Source organism: Boeremia exigua, assembly GCF_020726555.1.
Source record: "Boeremia exigua strain MPI-SDFR-AT-0100 chromosome Unknown C7974scaffold_14, whole genome shotgun sequence".
Lineage (NCBI taxonomy): Eukaryota > Fungi > Ascomycota > Dothideomycetes > Pleosporales > Didymellaceae > Boeremia > Boeremia exigua.
In genome coordinates, this window is record NW_025763531.1 from 217,314 (window position 1) to 238,911 (window position 21,598).

Genomic DNA, 21,598 nt, shown 5'->3' on the forward strand with positions numbered 1-21,598 from the left:
AAGCGCGCTCGCGTGAGGCGACTGGGCGCGAGAACGGCAGCCTGTTCGCGAAGCATGATCGAGAAACCCGCACTCTCAGAACCTACTCACACAGTCCCGAACTAGTCGCTACTACTCCTGATCGATGACACCGGACAAAGTAGAACGGCGACGCGTGTATCTAGCCTATCGGACGCTGTTCACTGGAAAGAATGCTCGTGTGCGATCGAAGAAGGCTATACTTCGTATCGTCCAAGCGTCACCAATGCCCTCAGATGCAGAGGATCTGAGGCACAAGACAATACCCATCCTTAGATCGTTGCTCTGCGATCGCGTTTTTGAGATAGAAGAGGCAGCGAAAATTGACTTTCCAGAACTATGGACAACATCCTGTCGAAAAGAAAAGCTTGGCAAAACGCCATTGAAGGCTGACAAAGCACCTCAAACCTCTGCGAAGGTCAACGGAGCTGCTCAAACCTCGAGTCTCGCGGCTATACCACCTGGTATGTTGCTAATATCCAGGAATGGGACGGATCTCCGTGTCTCACAAACGTAGATAAGACCAAAGATGGGCGGAGAGCATCGTTTCAACTGGACACGAAATCTTTCAAATTCTCCTACACTACCCAACACCAGGTTCTGGGGACGATACAACAAATGCTCGAGATGTCATGTTATAACTTTACACTGGCCTGGTTTCCCGCTGTTCTCAAGGATCGCTCCTGGACCTGTGCCGCTGCATTGGACCTGACAAAGTGGCTTCGCATTATGAGTGAGCAAATGGATACTCTACCTGAAGCATGCATAGATGGAGAGGAGCGCGCAACATTCAAAGAGATCCAGCCCCGATTAGCGCTGCTCAGGCACTCCGCGGTTCATAGGCTCCACCTGGAACACCATGTGTTGTTAGAATAGATTCAAGCCGCGCTCAGACTCGCAGAGATATTGCGCGACGGTATCTGCAAGTACAAGCTCGAGGCTGTGTATGCTTGTCTGGAAGATATTGTCACGAAGACGAAACATAATGCGGGGGTTCTGCACCAAGACGTGAAAGATGATCTTTTGGAATTACAGAGGCAACGAGAACGTCTGGATCAAAAGGAGCAGCAATTACGAGCATCGACTGTAAATCGAATTTCCAGAATGTCAGAGGAAGCCGATCGATCCTTGTCAGCCTGCATTGTCAATCAGCTCCAGTCAAGTAGGCCAGAGAGCAGAAACGGAGAGACCACGCAGCGCAACAGCAGCGATCTTTACGTTGGTGAGAGCGATATTGAGAGCGATGAAGATCAGCTTCGAGCGGATCTCGGGTAGATCAAGCCGCTATCCTCAATGCATCTCTGTCAGTTCCCGACGTGCTCGATTCGAAGCTTGCAGTTGCGCAGGAGCGACGGCAAGACTGATGGGGACAAGCAACCAATGACGCGCGTGCATGGACTTCAGATGCGCTATTGCCGCCAAGCGGGTCGAACCGCCGTCACCTCGGCCCCAGCCCTGCGGCCGCAGTCCCCAACGCCAACACTAGCCATAGCTCGCTCGGTGCGCACCACTCCACGCCATTACTTTAACTATATTACTTTAGTATATTTATATACTATAAATAAGTAGCTTATAGTACTAAACTTTTTATTTATTTACTTTTAGTAGTTTACTTAATTTTTAAAAATAAATACTTTATTATTAAATAAATATAAATTTAAGCTCTTATAAGTTAAAGTTATCTATACTAAGACTATAAAATAAGTAAAAAAAAATATTCTAAAATGTTAAAATTTTAAAATAATAGATACTAAATTATATATATATAGTAGTTTACTAGCCTAGAGCTTAATTTACTCTAGGTTAAATTCTATATTCTAATTTTAAAAAAGAAAAAATTTCTATATTTAGATTTTAAGATAAATTTTACTAAGTATACTAGTAGTAACGTAGATTATTACTAAGCTAGCTATATTACTAAACTAGCTATTTTCTCTTAGCATGCCTAATATATATTACTATAACTATAACTACTTGCTATTAAATAGTAACCTAGTATACTATATGCTTATATTAGATTTAGAAAATATTTCTATACCCTCCTAGCATATTTGTGCGTTATATCTAGTCTTACTATAGTTTCTATAGTACTAAATAGTTAGTTAAGCTCCTTTTTAACTACCTCTACCTTAAGTCTTCTTAGATAGCTAAGCTACTATAAATGCCTTAGTAGCTACCTATAATACTACTAGGCTATACTTAAGTATACTACTATACTAAACTTATTTTCTCTTATATAATTTTCTCTTAGTAATTACTACTAATTACTCTTTAAGCTCTTATATATAAGCCTTAATAAAGACGTTTTTATATAGTATCTCTTTAGCTTCTTTTATAAGCTTTAAGAACCTTTCTTATACTATACTTAGTAATTATTAGAAGAAGTTACTTATAAGCTTAGATTAAAACCTAAACTTATATATATTACTTAGTATCTTAGATTACTATAGCATTTCAAGTAGAGGTACTACTAGTAGAGTATATAGCTATACTTTAAAGTAATCTAACACTATCTATATATTAGTAGGAATAAGCCCTAATACCTTAAAGGCCTTTTAGTAATTAAACTTTATAAAAATATTAAGGAACACGTCTCTAAAGGCTAGTAGAAAGCCTTCCTTATTAATATAGAAAATATATTAGCATGCTAAGTTTTAAACATATTAAAAGTACTTTATTAAGGTTATACTTTAAGCAAAGCTTATAAGCACTATTTAATTAGTTCTTAGAGATAAATACTATTAGGGAAACTAAAAGGGGTCTTGCACTAAGGAGTATAGATATAATCTATCTATCTTAAGGGTAAGAGGTAATAATAAGTAGTATAGAGTAGACTATCTAGCTTAAAGGTTAAGTTAAGATCTAATATTATAGATTAATACTTAGGTTAAATATAAACTATAAGAGTTATATTTCTACTTACTATATACTAATGCTAAGCTTTGCTTATTAATAAGTAACTAATAAATATCTAATAAGAGGTAATAAGGGTGCTTATTAATAAGTATAGTTATACTATACTTATTAATAAGTAGTAGTCTATATACTTGCTTATTAATAAGTAAGTTATATAACTATAATTATAAGTTCTACTTGCTATACCCCTATAACCTAGATAGACTCTAGTTAGTTACTTATTATACTATGCTATACTTCTTTGCAAGATTATAACACTACCTCCCCTTCCTATCTAGTTTATCCTTAAACTATATAAGTTAAAAACAAGATTATATATAGCTAAGTATCCCTATATCTAGTAATAGGTAAGTTAAGATATTCTTATATATCTATAACCTTTATCTTAGTCTTAAAATTTATTAAGCTAACATACTATCTAAAGTTCTCTATAACTATTATTTCTTTAAATGCTATAAGTACTATATTATGCCTAATACTTTAAAAAGAATAAAATATACTAAGTATACTAAAGCTAGTAAGCTATATGTTAATATATTCTAGGAGTTATTAGATTATACTTATAAGAAGTATTATAAGAAGGTAGAGAATAATAAGACTTTACTAGTAACTATTATTGCATAGTTATTATAGAATAAGAAGATTCTAAAATAGGCTAAAGATTGCGCATAGTATAAAGCATTAGGCCTAGTAAATAAGATAATTAAGTTAGGAGAACTTAGTTTAGTAGAGGAGGCTAATTATCTTATAGCATCTATTAGCATATATACTTTACTAATTACCTAGAGTGCTATAGGCCTTATAGAAGAGTCTATAGCTAACTATAGTACTTCTATACTAGTTAGTAGCAGTTAGTAAGGTTTATTACTAGTTCCTATATATTCTCTAAGTCTAGGAATCCTAACTACTTAACTAGGTATTCTTTATCTAGTCTAGTTCCTTAATATTTTATTATTTTCTTAACTTCCTATTTATTATTACTATTATTTTAGTAGTAGAAGTCTTTCTAGGTTAGTATTTTAGTATTAGCTAGTTCTAATAAGGAGATATAGAATATAGGGTATATTTTTATATCTTTTAGTAGCTTAAGTTAATAGTTAACTAGGCTAATTTTCTCTAAAATAAAAAATAGTCTAACTTTAACTTTATCTAGTTTCTTTATTAGTCTTCTTATATATAAATTCTTTATAAGGAGATATACTTTATTCCCCTTCTTTAGTAGAGGTACTATTTTTCTTTTCTTATTAATATAAGAGATTGCTTATAACTAAGCTCTAGTAATATTCTTAAGTAATTTCTAATATACTTTCTTTAGCTTCTATACTAAGAATATTGCTAATTCTATTTAGATATCATTATTAAGACTTTATATAAAGAGATTTAGATATCTTCTATAATTTATAAGGAATAGTATTATGCCTATTACCTCTAATAACTTATTATTATATATAATTTATACTATAGGCAAGAATAAAACCTAGTTATTCTACTGCTAGTTATAGTAGATATAGAGATATATCTCTATTATCTAGTTTACTTATTCTATCTATCTATCTATCTATAGATAATAAGCTATTAAGAGCTTTTTCTTTATTCCTATTACTACTAGGAATATTATCTAGAAATTTAAAGTAAAGAGCTTATCTCTATTGCTAATAATTAATTTAGGAATGCTATAGTATTAAATAATTCTGTCTAGAAATACTTAAGTAAGCTACTCTATAGTATAGCTATATTAAAAAGGCATAAACTTAGCAGCTTTTATAAATCTATCTACTACTATAAATATTAAGTTATAATTATAGTCTATTATAGAGTCCTTAGAGATTAGTAGTTATATAATAAAATCTATTATAATATTTATCTATAGTATAGTTAGTAGTTCTATTACCTATATTTCTCTATACTTAGCATATATACTATATTTATTCTACTAATAGTTAATATATCCTCTAATATATTTAGTAACCTTATCTTTTATATTTAGGAACTTATAATATTATCTAATAAGTTCTATAGTTCTTATAATTCTAGAATAACTATATAATAGATTATTATAATAATTATATATAATTCCTTCTTAAAGGTTATCTAGTACTTAGCTTAGTATATAGCGTTCCTATAATATATATATAATATTATTAAGCTGCTATAATTATAGCGATGCAGGTAATAAGATCCTCTAATATAGTTTTAATTCTACTATAAGGTATATAGGAGCACTAGGAAAGTTAATAACTAGAGAGAATCTTATTCCTAGAATACTTAAAAACTATCTATCCTAGAACTACTATAGGCTTGCCTTTTATACCTATAAGTTTTAGTTAGCTATAGATAGATAAGAAATAGCAATAGAGGTAAGTTAGGACTAAGTTAGAGGGGAGTTAGAGGTTATTTAAGTTAAGTAGTATCTTATTTATAAGATTTAAGATTTTAGTAGTTAATTCTTATATTACCTTTCTCTTTTATAGTTATATTATCCCTAATATAGTTAATTAGCCTTATACTTATCCCTGCACTAACTTAGTTCTAAGCTAGCTCTACCCTGCCTTGCTATCTCTTTATTTATACCTTGTTATTATTTATATATTATATAATTATTAATAAAGAACCCTATATTTATATATAGCGCGCGCTTAGCAGCAGCTAATAAGGCTATACCTAGCTAAGTTAGAGGGCTTGCAGCTCTATAATACTGTTTATATAGTAATTTCGCGTCCCTAGTATAACTAACTAGGCTTAGCACCTAAGCTAGTAGTAAGGTATAAATAATTGCGCCTATATACTAACATTCTCTAATAGATACTACTTTCTACTATAAGTTAATGTCCTTACTTTTAACTTAGGCCCCTACTAATCCTTCCTTAGGCTTATTTCTTAGTTACTATACTAATACTAGTCCCTCCTAGCGCTCTTGCAGTAGCCTATTAGGTTATCTGCCTTTATTCTATGCGTGCCCTAGCAAAGGGCAATTAGATTAAATAGAAGTTTAATTTAAGAATCTTATCCTAGTATGCATACTATATATAGTAGAATAAAAAGTATTAACTAGTAATATTATAATATCCTTATTCTACTTATAACTATATACTAACTTAGGAAGGTTCTAATTTATATTAGCCCTAAGTATGCTACTCTTAAGGAGGCACTTAACGCATAGGTTAAGGCATTAGTAGAGGATAAAGAGAGGATTTTAGCTAAGGAAGCTGCTACTATAGAGAAAGTGCGCGCAGATATATAGCATAATATTTATTAGATAGTGCTTAAGCTTTCTAGTATTATATAAGTAGTAACTATATAACTTAAAGAGGTATTAGTAACTAGTGTTCTTCTATACTACTTCTATATATAACCTACCTATAACGCGCAAGCTTAAGAGATATTAGAGAGGCTTACTAAGGAGGTAGGTATCCTAATAGAGAAGGTCTAGGCGTTAAGGAAGGTAGTAGCAGACCTTTAGCAGATATATAAGGCTAGAGCGTCTGCTTAGGGAAGTAGTTCTACTACTAGTAGAAGTTAGAGTCGCAGTTTATAATATAGTATAGGTAGTTATTATATGCAAGGCAGAGTAGTATAAGAAGATAACCTTAAGATGCTAGATAGGGGGGACAAAGAGAGTAAGCTCTCTAACATCCCTTCTAACCTATCTAATAAGGAACTCTAGTTAGAAGACTTATCTAACCTAGCTATATTATAGCTCTAATATATATTAATATTTTCTTTATTTTAGGCATTTATAGGATAGGTTTAAACTAGAGGCGCCTAATACTATAGATTTCCTTTATTATAATTAACCTTACTATTTTCCCTATACCTACTACTCTCCTTACTAGGTTAATAACTACTATAAGAGTTTAGGCAGAGGGCCTAGCTATTATAGGTACTTCTAATAATATGCTTGCAACTTATAAGGCGCGTGCTTAAAATTAGTAGTAGGATACTAAGTTAGGTCTAGGTTATATCTAACCTAGCTAGTATAGTATTCTAACTAGCAATGCTTTATCTAGCTGCCTAAGATCTCTTATACTTCCTACTTCTCTACCTTATTTATAGGAGTGCCTAGAGGCTTTAGTATAGGTTAACTAGGTAGTAGATTATAATATAGGTATATAGCAAGCGGGCTAGTACACTAAGCGGGCTACTTTTGCTAAGACTATACTAAAACACTATTACTATCTAAATGCCCCCCTACTAACCCTGTTTTAACGCGTTAAAAGAGTGTTAGATCTAGCTTGCGCTTTAAGCTCTTAAACAAGACGCAAAACTCCTAGTGCAACGTGCTGCAGCTATCTATAGAGTCTCTTAAACTATACTAGACTATTAACGCGCAGGACGACCTTTACGCATTAATACTATAGCTAACTTACGTAATCTAACCAGCGCTAAGGAGCAGGTAATTGTTATGCGTATACTTAAGCTAGTTATATAAGGAGAGTCCCCTTAGCTTATAATTATAGCTAATATAGCCAATTCTCTGCAAAAAGAGCGCAGTTTAGCCCCTGTTAGCCTAAGGTAGGCTAGTAGGTTTGTTTCGCGTTAGGAGGAGCTTAAAATAGTCTTTAATCGCAAGTACAACTATAAGCAAGCCCTCTGCAAGGATCCTGCAGTAATCTAGGGCTAGTTTAGCCTAGTAGCCAATATTAAAGCTAAGTATAGTATTCTAGACAATAACACATATAACTTCGACAAGACAGGCTTTATAATAGGCTAGATATCTACTAGAGTCGTTGTTATAGATATAGAGAAGCTAGAACAAGCAAAGCAGGTCTAGCTAGGCAACTAGGAGTGGGTAACAGTTATTAAGGGCATCAATACTACAGGATAGGCCATTCCGCCCTATATTATCTTTAAAGCCTACCAACACCTGTCTAACTAGTACAAGGACGACAACCTGCCCTAAGATTAGACTATTGCTATCTCTAAAAATAGCTAGACTACTAATAAGCTTGGTTTTAACTAGTTAAAGCACTTTAACAGGCATATAAAGATATATACTATTAGCACCTACTATTTACTAATTATTAATAGTTATAGGAGCTATAACTCTGCAGAATTTAAGCAATACTGCAAGGATTACAAGATTATAACCCTATGCATGCCTGCGCACTCATTACATCTCCTGCAGCCCCTTAACGTGGCTTGTTTTAGCCCTCTAAAGAAGGCGTATAGGGATAAGGTTAATAAGCTCATGCGCAACCAGATTAACTACATTATAAAGCAGGAGTTCCTGCCATGCTTTAAAGCAGCTTATAAGAAAGCTATTACCCCTAGCAATATCCAGGGAGGGTTCCAAGGCGCAGGACTAGTCCCTTATAACCTAGAACAGGTTATATTAACCCTTAATATAAAGCTGCGCACTCTATTACCACTACTCCCTATAAACAATAAGCCCTAGCAGTTGCAAACCCTAAGCAATACCCTAGAACTTAGGTTACAATCAACGCTTATAAAGACAAGGATTTAGAGGCATATAGACAGCTCTCCTACATTAATAGTTAAGGCGTTTAAGAAGGTGTTAAAGGGGGCAGCAATTATTGCGCACAAGCTAGTTTTAGCACAATAGGAAATTAGCAAGCTTTAAGCAGCTAATAAGGCTGCTACACAATAAAAATTATATAAAAGAAGGCATATTCACGCTAAGAGAAGCCTTGCAGTTAAAGAAGGCTAGCAGTTAACTACTTTGCAGGAGTTTAGGGCGCGTAGTAATAGTAAGAGGGTAAAGAAGCAGGTGCGCGCTAAAGGAGGTAAACTATCCTAACAATGCTATAGATAGTATAGAGAGGGTGGGCACAACGCGCAAACGTGCAAGAATAGAGCAGATAAGGTTTCTAAGTAATACTATAGCTTGTTTTCCCTTATATAGCGCTAATTTATAGTATTTTAGGCCATAATAGGTTGAGTTTTAGTGTAGTCTTAGCAAAAGTGGCCCGCTTAGTATACTGGCCCGCTCGCTATATACCTACGTTATAGGTCTTTATATAAGATGTCTAGTATAAAGATATTATATATCTTTAAGCTAGTAGGTAACCTTAAGTAGTATAAGTAACTAACTTCTTTAATAACTTTAAAGGGACCTTACTAAAGGGTAGCTAGCTTATAGCTAGGCTAGTTATTAGCTAGGTTCTGCATTAATAGGAAGACTTTATCTCTAACTTTCTAGTTTACTAGAAGCTAGTAAATATCTTTTATAATTCGCATCTAGATCTAGGCCGCTCCTAGGTTATCTTTAGCTACTTTCTAAGCGTTATATATCTAAGTTACTAATACTATAGCTTCCTTCTAGTTAAGGATTATTATAGGATCTACTCTTAGTTCTAAGAGAGACTACTACTAGCTTTAGCAAGGTTTACTCCTATATAGCAACTAGTATAGTATTATTCCTAGAGAGGAATATAGTAGTATTATCTAAACTTAGTCTATTATTAGAAGTAATTTAGACTAGTTATCCTAGTAGTATAATATAAAAAGGCATAAATATTAGTCGATATATTTATTTATTATTTTAGTTTAACTATCTATTTTCTTATAATATGCAGTAGATAGCTTAACCTTTATGCTAATAATATAGTAGAATTCTAACTAGAAGCTTAATATAAACTAAGGACCTTAGTTAGAAACAATTAACTTAGGGGTATATCTAAAACAATATACCTACTAAATAAAGAGTTTAGCTATACCTTAGATAGTAGTTATCTTATAGTATAGTATTAAGATAGCTTACTTAGAGAGATAATTAATAATTATAAGAATTTAATTATATCTAGCTTTATCTTTTAGAAATAACTTAAAATCTATATATAAATACTATATAGGTTAGTTAGGGATTAGTAATAGATATAAGTACCTATAAAGTTAGGTCTATCTTAGATAGTTATAGTAATAAGATAAACAGTTTTATATATAGTAATTATAAGTAGCACTTATGCCTTTCTAATAGTATTATTAGGATAATAATTAATATATTTTCTTAGCACTAGAGTAAGTAGTAGATACTTAGTTATAGACTTTATAAATAAGGTAGGTGCAGAGTAGGGGATCTATAGGCACGCATAGGCAGTCTTTATATAGTAATAAGCTATAGTAAATCTAATACTCTTCTAGTAGGGCTTAATATTCCTAGAGGAAACTATTATAGTTTACTTAAAGAATAGCTTTAACTATTTCTAGCAAGTTAAGTTCTATCTTCTTTTCTATAGAAGTAAGAGTTATTACTACTGCTATTTCTAGATATTGCTTAGCTAAGTTAGAGTTAATGCTAGAGTATAGTTAGTAGGGACCTAGCAATACTTAAGATTAATTATCTAGCTAGGCTACTTTAAGGTTACTTAAGTCTTATTTATATTAGCTTAGAATATTAGCGCGTTTATTCTGCTTACTAGGCATATACTTAATCTAGAAATTAAATAGTCTTAATACTTCTACCTAATAGGCTTAATATATATTAAGAACCTTAGTAATTATAAAATATTCTAGCAACTAGTAGTTAGAGCATACTTAGATCTAAGTTATAATTAAAGTTAATTCTGCCTACTATTTTTTAAAAGCTTAGAGGATAGCAAATAGTTCCTTATTATAGATCTCCTAGTTAAGTTCTGCTTCTACTAGGACATAGCTATAGAATATAATAGGATACTATCGCTTGTCTAGTTGTTTTTAAGATAAGACACCTATAATAACACTATCTAATATATTAGTCTTAATTCTTATAGAGTATATAAGGTTAAAGTAATATAAGGTTAGTATAGCTAGAAGACTCTATTTAAAAGACTTAAAACTAGTCTAATATACCTCTATCTACTTAAACTTATTACTTAGGCTTTAGAGCACAATTAAAGGTTTAGCAAATTAAGAAAACTTAGGCACAAATTATTAATAGAAACTAGTAAAACTAAGGTATAACTTAACTCTAGTAATTATTATAGAGGGCTTCTAATTATATAGGACTTGCACCTTCTTAGGGTCTACTTTAATACCTATATTAGTAAGAATATAGCCTAGGTATTTAGTTCTAGTAATATAGAACTCGCTTTTCTTGATATTAATTTAGAGACTAGCAGATCTAAGCTATTTAAGAATAAGCTTAATATACTTCTTATAAGTTACTTTATCCTTAGAGTAGATTAGGATATTATTAAGGTATGCAATATAGAAGTTATCTAAATAATTAATAAGCATATTATTTATATACTATTAATAAGTAGCTAGACTATTATAAAGGCTAAATAGCAATACCTTATACTTATAAGTACTATATTAGGTATAAAATATAGTATACTCTTTAGAGGTAGAATCTATTTAGATTTAATTAAATACTGCGTAGATATTAAATTTGCTAAATATCTTAGCTTTTAATAGGCGTGCTAATAATTTATCTATACAAGGTATTAGATATAAATCCTTGCAGGTAAAGTTATTAAGCTTCTAGTAATCTATATAGATCTATAAACTACTATTTAGTTTATATATATATAAGACTAGAGAAGCAAAAGGGCTCTAACTATGCTTAATCTATTCTTACTTAAGTTATTCTTACATAAACTTCTTTATAGCTTTAAGTTCTTTAAGGTTCTACTTATATAATAGGGAGTATAAGTTAGGCAAGGGTTCTTCTAATATAATCTTATAATTATATAGTTAATAAGGTAGCAGTATCTTAGCTTCTATCTTATTAAATATATTAGCATATTAGTAATATCTAGCTAGCAGCTTATTATATAGGAGATAAGCATTTTTAGAGTTATCTTAGTAGTTATCTAGCAATCGCTAGATTTTATATAAGTTAGTAATAAAGAATTTGTTTTAGGGTTATTATATAGTAAAATAAAAGGCATTTGCAGATAAGAATATAATAGTAGCAACCTTAGATAGATATAGTATAGAAGGGAGTTAGGGTATAGTTATTAGAGTTTTATTTACTATAGCTAAAGGCTAAGATTAAAATTTTAGCACAGAGGTTATGCCTTATATATAACGCACGTTTACTAATAGGCTTAATACCTATTAATAATTATCTATATCCTATAGGTTATCTTATTACTTAACGTCTAGTTATATGTTAGGGGAGACTATAGGTTAATATAATATTATTAAAACAGAGGGAGCAAGGTTATAGGATTTTAAATACTTAGCAGGCTAAACTAACTAAAACTACTCTATATTAAGTCTAAGTTTAAACCTGCATAACTATTTAATCCTAATAATATAATCTTAAGAACCTAAATTAATAATAATAAATAAGTAGTTATATATCTTCTATCTATCTATAATTATATAGAGTTAGATATAATAAGATATAGGGGATATAATCTAGTCCTAAAAACCCTTTACTTATACTAAGAAAGGTAGCTTCTAAATAGGGGTTTAGAGGGCTGTTAAAATAGAGTTTATAATTAATAAATTTAAGAATAAGAAACCTTAGGCACTAGTATTAATTAAGGAGTAGAATTGTATACTATAACCCTTATAACATAGCACAGTTTCTAAAAGGAAATAAAGTCTACTAAATAAATAAGATAAGGAAAGATTTAAGAGGTTATATTAGTTTAGGCCTAAGTAGAGTAATCCTCTTAGGCAACTCTATTTTCTATAGGTATTAGGTTCTTATCTATATCTTCCTTAGCGTCTATAAACTCCTCTTATTTAACTTTAATTTCGCGCACCTAAGGCATTATATATTCTTTTATAAAATATCTAGGTTTGCTATAGTTATAGCAAGTACTAGGCATTAGATCCCTTATAGGCGTTAGTATGCTTAGCGTTGCTTATAGGTTTAAAGTACTGCGTATAAATATAGTTAAATAGGATAGGTTAGGATATTCTTATTAGTATAATAGTATAGTAGGCTGTTTTAGGTCTAATTAGGGTTAGGGCCTAAAGGGCAGAGGCTAAGTAATAGCTAGAGGTATTACTATTAGATTATTTCTTTATTCTATATTATAGGTAGTAAGGTATTCTACTATCTATAGGAAGGAGTTTGCCTATTACTATTTAAAACCTAGGTTAGGTACTTAAAGAGCTAGAGTAAGTTTAGTCTATAGGTAATAAAACTACTCTAATTAGGGTACTTGTCCCTTAATAGCTAAGCTAAGGAAATAACTTTTAAAGGCTAGGAAAGTTTTATTCCTTTCTATTTAAAGTTTATTAAAAATTGCTTAACTCTCTACTTACTAATTTCTAGTAACAAAGTATATTTATAGGAGTAATATTATCTCTTCTATAGTATAGAAATAGTTACTATTATTATCTAATAAGTACTAAGGTTCTAGGTACTCTTTAGCTAACCTAGAGGTATAACCCTAAACAAGGGCTATATAAGCTTAAGTAGACTAATAGTAATCTAAGTTAAATTCTAATTAATCTTATATTAATGCTTACTATTACTAAAAGGTAGGGCTCTTCCTATTAGTAAGTACTTTAATATTAGGAGTTCTTTTACTTAGCTTTTCCCTAGTTATAAAGATAGTATTTGCTTTAGATGCTTATTAGACCCTTTATAGTCTAGAGGTCTTAGTAGAGGGATAGGGAAGGTCTGCAGGATAAAGACTAGTATAAAGTTTAGCTAGCTTCTAATATAACTAACTAATCTTATAGGCTAATACTATATATAAGTAGTCTAATTCTAACCTACTTTCCTCTAAAGGTAGAGGTTATTCTTAGACTAAACTAGAAGGAGGTTTATAGAACCTGCCCTTTCTAGACTTAGCTTAAGATCTAGTTAAGGGACTAGCTATTATGCCTAATATTATATTAAGTCTAATTTAGGTAAGTTATTAGTAGTCTCTATATCTCTACTATAGCGCAATCTAACGCAACTTTTCTAAAGTAATAATCTAAACCTAAAGGCTTTAGTTATTAAGAGGTCTCTAGTATCTTAACTAGGAGTAAGTAATCCTAGGAGTAGTATAGTTAGACGCATATTAGACTGCTTACTTATAACTAAATACTAATGCAATATTATTTAGAGGCTATTACTAGCTAGAATAAGTTTTTAAGTATAATATAGCGATATAGGTAATAAGATCCTCTAATATAGTTCTAATTCTACTATAAGGTATATAGGAGCACTAGGAAAGTTAATAACTAGGGAGAATCTTATTTCTATAGGTCTTATATAAAGAATACTTAAAAACTATCTATTCTAGAACTACTATAGGCTTACCTTTTATACCTATAAGTCTTAGTTAGCTATAGATAGATAAGAAATAGTAATAGAGGTAAGTTAGGACTAAGTTAGAGGGGAGTTAGAGGTTGTTTAAGTTAGGTAGTATCTTGTTTATAAGATTCAAGATTTTAGTAGTTAATTCTTATAATAATAGTCTAAGAGATCTATCTTAGTTAATCCTAAGTATAGTAGCTTTATTAATAGTCTTCTTACCTACTAGGTTATATTATTAGCTAAGAGCATCTGCTCTACTATTATCTTTACCTAGAGTATAACGTACCCCACGGGCGAGCGGATCAACGGGCGAGCGAATCACTTTTGCCAAGCCCCCACCAAAACTTGACCCATCATGGCCCAAAACACCACACTTTGGTCCTGCACGGTACAGTACAGGCTGGAATATCATTCAGAGACCTCTTCTACATCAATCTTGCACGTTCGCGCGTTGTGTCCTGTCTGATTGCACCTTCCACAGCGCCGTTGGGTTGGCTCGCCCTCTTGAGTGCGCACCTGCTTCTTCGCCCTCTTCCCATCACCACGCGCCCCAAACTCCTTTAGAGCTGCCAGCCGCTGCCCATCTTCAACTATTAGGGTCCCTTCCTTCTGAACTCGCTTTCTTTTATGTGATTTTCGTCGCATGGCGGCCTCGTTAGCCGCTCGAAGCTCCTTGATTTCCTGTTGAGCTAAAACCAGCTTGTGGGATAAGATTGCTCCCCCCTTTGCGTAGTGCTCAAGCGCGCTTAGAACAGAATTTGGTGAGCTGCCCTGCTGCCTCTTATACTTCTCTCGAATCAGAGTTGATTGCGACCCAAATTCCAGGGTGTTGCTGGGGGTTTGCGACTGCCAGGGTACGTTGTTGGTGGGGAGTGGTGGTGATGGAGTCCGAAGCTTCACATTAAGGGCTGATATGACCCGTTCTGGGTCAAAGGGGACCAATCCAGCACCTCGAAACCCTCCTTGGATATTGCTAGAGGTAAACACCGCATTATAGGCTGCTTTGAAGCATGGCAGGAACTCAGTCTTTGTGATGTGGCTGATTCGGTTGCGCATAAGCAATTCGGCTTGGCGCCCGTACGCTGTCTTCAAAGGGGCAAAACAGCCCACATCAAGTGGCTGCAGAAGGTGCGATGAGTGCGGAGGCATACATAGAGTAACAATCTTGTTATCCTTGCAGTATTTCTGGAATTGGAGCGATTCGTGGCTCTCGTGGCCGTCAATAACCAGCAGTCGGTGGGTACCAGCAGTACGCTCCTTTGTATGCGCGTCAAAGTGCTTCAACCACTCAAAACCAAGCTCATTAGTAGTCCAGCCGTTACCGGAGACTGCAATAACCCAATCCTGGGGCAGGTCTTCCTCCTTGTACCAGCCGGAGAGGTGGTGGCGCGCCTTGAAGATAACAAAGGGTGGAATGGCCCATCCTTTGGCATTGATACCCTGTATGACCGTTGTCCACTCCCGGTTGCCTGGCTGGACTGCCTTTGGCCTTCCTCGTCTCTCTGAAGCTGTAACAACTGCTCCCTGGGAGATCTGGCCCATCATGAAGCCTGTCTCGTCAAAGTTGTACGTGTCGTCATCTAGGATACCATACTTGGCTTTTGTGTTTCGCACCAGGGAAAACCAGCCCTGCACAACCCCAGAATCCTCGCAGAGGGCTCGCTTGTAGTCATACCTGCGATTAAACTTCACTTTGAGCTCTGGTTGACGCTTTACAAACGTACTGGGCCAGTTTGTGCCAATAGGGCCCAGATTGCGCTCTGCGCGCAGAGAATTGGCCATTGCAGCCACATCTGCCAGCCGAGGGCCAAATCCTCGCTCGTCCAGCTCAAGTATGTGATTAACAATCACCTGCTCCTCTAGATCATCCAGCCCTCGTGAGTTGGGCATAGTATCGCCTCGTGAAGGTCGTCCAGTGAGTCGATGGCTTAGTGTAGCTTGAGGAACGTTGTAGATAGCTGCAGCGCGTCGCTGTGAGAGTTTCGCGTCTTGTTTAAGAGCTTGAAGCGCAAGCTGTATTTGAGCTTCCTTTAACGCGTTAAGATTAGGTTGTTGTTGAGGCATTGGTATGTAGAGGATACTTTGGTGGGGGCTTGGCAAAAGTGATTCGCTCGCCCGTTGATCCGCTCGCCCGTGGGGTACGTTATAGAATCTTAAATTTATACTAGCCTAGCATCTCTAACTATCTAACTTATCTTTAGTTTAAGACCTTAGTAGTAGTAAAGTATACTAAGTTCTTATAATCTATATAGATTATAAGGTCTAAATAGCTTTCTATATATACTTACTAATATTCTAGAGATAATATAATTACTAAAAGTTCTTTATTATATATAATATAATATTCTTCTAGTCTTAAGAACTTATATGAGTAGTAAGTAATTAGGTGCTATTATCTATCTTTTTCTTATATAATGCATACTCCTAATGCTAGATCTAAGGCATCTATCTCTATTTATAATAGTTTATTACTCTTAAATATAATTAGTATTAGGGGGTTAATATATACCTATTATAATAACTTAAATAAATTATTCTATTCTTTTCCTTATAAGAAGAGTGTATCCTTCTATTTAAGCTTTGTAAGTAGTAAAGCCTTCTTTAAGTAATCTTTAATAAATTATCTATTAAAGTTAATAAACCTAAGGAATTCTTGAATTCCTTTAACTATTATTAGAGTTAGCTAACTCTTTACTATATTAATCTTAGTATTACTTATCTTAACTCTATATTATCCTATAATAAACCCTAGGAATTTAACTTCCTCCTTATACTATTTATACTTCTTAGGTTTTAGTTAGAGTTCTACTTACTTTAAGCATTCTAGCACTTCTATAATATATTATATATACTCTTCTAGCGTTTTAGAGTATACTAGGATTTTATCTAGATATGCTACTACTATCCTATTAAGGTATACTCTAAGAATATTATTAATTAATTTCTAGCATATAGCTAGTGCGTTTATAAGACTAAATAGCATAACTAGGTACTTATATAGTCTATATCTTATTCTAAATACTATCTTCTATTCTTTACCTTCCTTTATATAGATAAGGTTATATACTTCTCTTAAATCTAATATAGTAAAGTATTAGGCTCCTTATAACTAATCCTATAACTCTATATTATTAGGTAGTAGATAGTAGTTCTTAATTATAATTTTATTAAGCTTCCTAAAGTTAATATAAGGTTATAGCTTGCTATCCTTCTTTAGAATAAATATAATAGGGTACCCTATAGGTAATTCTAATCTTTTAATAAATCCCTTCTTAAAGTTCTCCTAAATATACTTGCAAAGTATACTAAGTTTCTTTTCTAATAACTAGTATAGTAGCCTAAAAGTTAGTTACTTTCCTTCTTAGAGCTTAATCTTATAATTCTAGGGTTTATACTTAGGTAGGGCTTTTACTATAAGCTGTTCTTTAAATATCTATATATATTATTAATATATATCTAAGATACTAAGAGTTATATATTTCTCTTTAACTACTACTTTATAAAGCTAGGGCTAGTTACTCTCTATATAGTTAACTACTCTATCTTAGCACGTCTTAGTTAAAGTAATATTACTAATTATCTTCTTATCTGCTAGTTATATTATAGTTTGCATAGGTTCTAACTATATTATACTATATTTATAGTGCTTTAGCAAAAGCTTCTTAAGTGCCTAATCTATCTATAGGTTATAATTTTATAACTAGGAAATTCCTAATATAATATTATAAGTAGCTATTTTAAAAGCATCTAGAGTAATTTTCTTATAGTGTCTATAGATAATTATTAGAATAGATAATACTTTATAGGTTATTTCTAATTCCTTAGGCATAGGTTCTTTATTAGCTATGCATAGTAGGTAAGGTTCTATCTTCTATATAGAGTATAGTCTAGCTAGCTATATTACTTATAAAGAGATATAGTTAGACTATAATCTATAGTCTAGTAGTACCTATATCTATACTCCTCCTAATTTAATAGAGAGTATAACTAGGTAATTAGTACTAATATTATTCATAGATTAATCCCTAGTATATATCTTTTGCGCTAGTCTAAAAAAAACTCTTCCTTACTATCTAATACTTCTTTATATTTAAGAAATTCTTACTACTTCTTAGCCTTCTTATAGCCCTTATAGTTATTATATAGGTATTATTACTAATATAGGTTTAAGTAGTAATTATTAATTAATAACTATTTAATATATGCATACTAAGTATCTTTTTCTCCTAGAAAGTAGTATTATTCTTACTTATCCTATAAGTAGGCTTTATATATATTATCCTTATATTTATACTATTTATTATAATAGTAGTATTTTATACTAGGGAACTATCTACTATTTATCTTATTATTATAGTATACTATATATAAGTTAGTGCTATAGGCTATCTATAAAATAGTATAGTAAAGTAGGTTCCTTATATCTATTAGGTACTAAGGCATTATTCTTTATTATATAGGCATTTACCTAAAATTAGGTTTATCTTATACTAGGATATCTTTGCTAGTGCGTTATAGCATATTAATAGTTATATAGTTATTTTATTAATTATCTATAAACTAGTTATTATACTATTCTTTAGGTTTCTTTAGAAGTTTATAGATAGATACTAATATATTCTTATAGTTCTTATAAACCTATAGGTCTAGTATAACTATAGCTAGTATCTTACTATTATTATATCTCTATAGTAACTTCTATAACTAATTATAAGCTACTTTAGGTTTATTAACTATAATATTAAGTATATTATTATTCTATGTATATTATTCTATACTTTCTTCCTTATTATATATTATGCGTTTATTACTAATATATTATGCTATATTAGCCTAGTGCTTAGCCTCTAGTTACTAGTCTATAACCTAGAGTATCTAGTTGCAATAGCTTTAAAATTAGGTAGATTTATTCTATCTACTAGTAGAGTCTAGTATAAGTACTCTGCTTTAGATACTTTGCTAGTCCTTATTAGGTTTAAAATATTTATTATCTATCCTAGATTTAGTCTCTAGGTCTTCTATAATACGTCCTATATTATTAGTAATTATTTCCTAATTACTAGCATTAGTAAAGCTAACTCTTTTACTAGATAATCTATTAAGCTATTATATAACCTTATTCTTACTATAATAGTCTCTAGCAAAGTAGCCTATTTTGCTATAGCTATAATAAGTTATTAGAGGCTTATTAGCTCTAGAACTACCCTTATTCTTAATATTCTACTGTTTAGGCCCTTTATTAATGTTAGAAAGGTCTATAGCCTTAGTGCTATAGTATCCTATACTAGTTCTAGTATAGACTTATTATAATATATTAAACTAGTAGCATTCTCTATACTATCCTTATTAAATGTTGTTTTTCTATTAGTTCCTAAAGGTATATAGTATAGGATTAGTAACCTATACTTAGGGGTTATCTTATAATTCTAGCTATAGCTTATATAGCTTAATATTAATATTAATTATAGTGTTAACTAGTTTAGTAAAGGTATTAGTGCTAGTGCTAGTGCGTATTAGCTCTTTCTTAATCTTTAGCTTAAGTCCTTATCTAAATATAGTTAAAAGTATAGTATTATCCTAGTTAGTATGCATAGCAAGTTACTAAAACTCTATAGCATAGTTAGTAGCTAACTTAGTTTATTTAATATATTAAATCTTATATCTAGCACTAGAGACTTTATTAAATATACTAAATATAGGTTTAATTTATTCCTTAAAAGTATTAAAGTCCTTTATATAGATATTTACTTTATCTAGGGTATTACCTAAGTTATATTATTATATAAAGGGCTTAATCTATTTAAATACTATACTATATATATAGCTACTAGTAAGCATAACCCTTTTCTTCTCTTTAACGCGCTTGCCTTAGAATATAAAGAATAGGTCCTATTATATAAGCTAATTTTTAAGCTTACTATATTTGCTATAGTAGAGGTTAAGTTTATTAACTCTAATATTACTTATATAGGTATTACTATTATTAGTTATATCTATATTATTTAATAAGCTAGGGGTAGCTTAATTTCCTAAGGTAGTAGATATCTTAAGAGTATTTAAAATATTAAAGTTATATTTTAAGCAAAGCTTATAAGCACTATTTAATTAGTTCTTAGAGATAAATAATATTAGGGAAACTAAAAGGGGTCTTATACTAAAGAGTATAGATATAATCTATCTATCTTAAGGGTAAGAGGTAATAATAAGTAGTATAGAGTAGACTATCTAGCTTAAAGGTTAAGTTAAGATCTAATATTATAGATTAATACTTAGGTTAAATATAAACTATAAGGGTTATATTCCTACTTGCTATATACTAATGCTAAGCTTTACTTATTAATAAGCAACTAATAAATATCTAATAAGAGGTAATAAGGGTACTTATTAATAAGCATAGTTATACTATACTTATTAATAAGTAGTAGTCTATATACTTACTTATTAATAAGCAAGTTATATAACTATAATTATAAGTCCTACTTGCTATGCCCCTATAACCTAGATAGATACTAGTTAGTTACTTATTATACTATACTATACTCCTTTAAAGGATTATAACATATCCTCTATCTATCCTTTACTTAATTAAAGGCTATTTTAAGCTTATCTAAACGCATTATAAGCCTACTAGCCTATAGTTTGCTAATAGGCTCTTTACTATATATACTAAGTATCTTATTAGCTATATCTACTACCTTATATAGCTAAGGTATAAATCCTTATAAGTTAAGGTTAAGTATATACTAAATAATTATCTACTCTTCTAATATAGTAAGTTTCTAGTAATTAGCATATATATTAGGTTAAAAGGTAATATTATAAAGGTCATTTGAGACCTACTAATAAGGTATATTTAATACTCTAGTAGCACTATATATACTATAAAATTAACTAGTATAGAAGGACTAGATAGCAAGGATAACTCTACCTTCTCTAGTAGTATTCTAAAGTTATTATTATTAAGGCATATTATATTAGAGTAAAAGTTAGTTATACTAAGAGAAAGTAGCTAGTTTAGTAATATAGCTAGCTTAGTAATAATCTATATTATAGTTATTTACTAACTAAGTAAACTTATAATTTTAAAACCTAAATTACTAAGTACTACTTATTAATATTAAGTTACTAGATAAAAGTTTAAAATATATAGAAAACTAGTATATATATACTAATATTAAGTTAAGAATAAATATAAACTTAAAGTTAATTATAGAAATTAAACTTTACTTATTCTTATATCTAGAAATTTATAGTATACTTTTATTTTTTATATTTAATTAATAAAATTATAAGTAGTATAAGATACTATAATTATAGATAAAAAAACTATATATTTAATAAGTAAAAAATACTAAAAAATAGATAAATTCTACTCTATATAGTATTTTTTATCTATTAGAAGTATAGTATTTTTTATATAATTTTATACTTTAGTAACTAAAGCTATAGAATAGCTATCTTTAAATCTTTTATAGCTATATACTATTACTTAAGTATTTATACTATAAT

At 31.1% G+C, this 21,598-nt stretch overlaps 1 protein-coding gene across 1 annotated transcript; it reads left to right on the top strand.

The window, feature by feature from the left end:
• C7974DRAFT_75015 (uncharacterized protein) lies at positions 1–1,103 on the top strand. The gene is made up of 2 exons (XM_046147211.1): positions 1–482; positions 536–1,103. Exons 1-2 carry the CDS (start codon positions 125–127, stop codon positions 892–894), a joined length of 717 nt encoding a protein of 238 aa, XP_045991699.1. The 5' UTR covers positions 1–124; the 3' UTR covers positions 895–1,103.
• Positions 1,104–21,598: the final 20,495 nt, after the last annotated feature.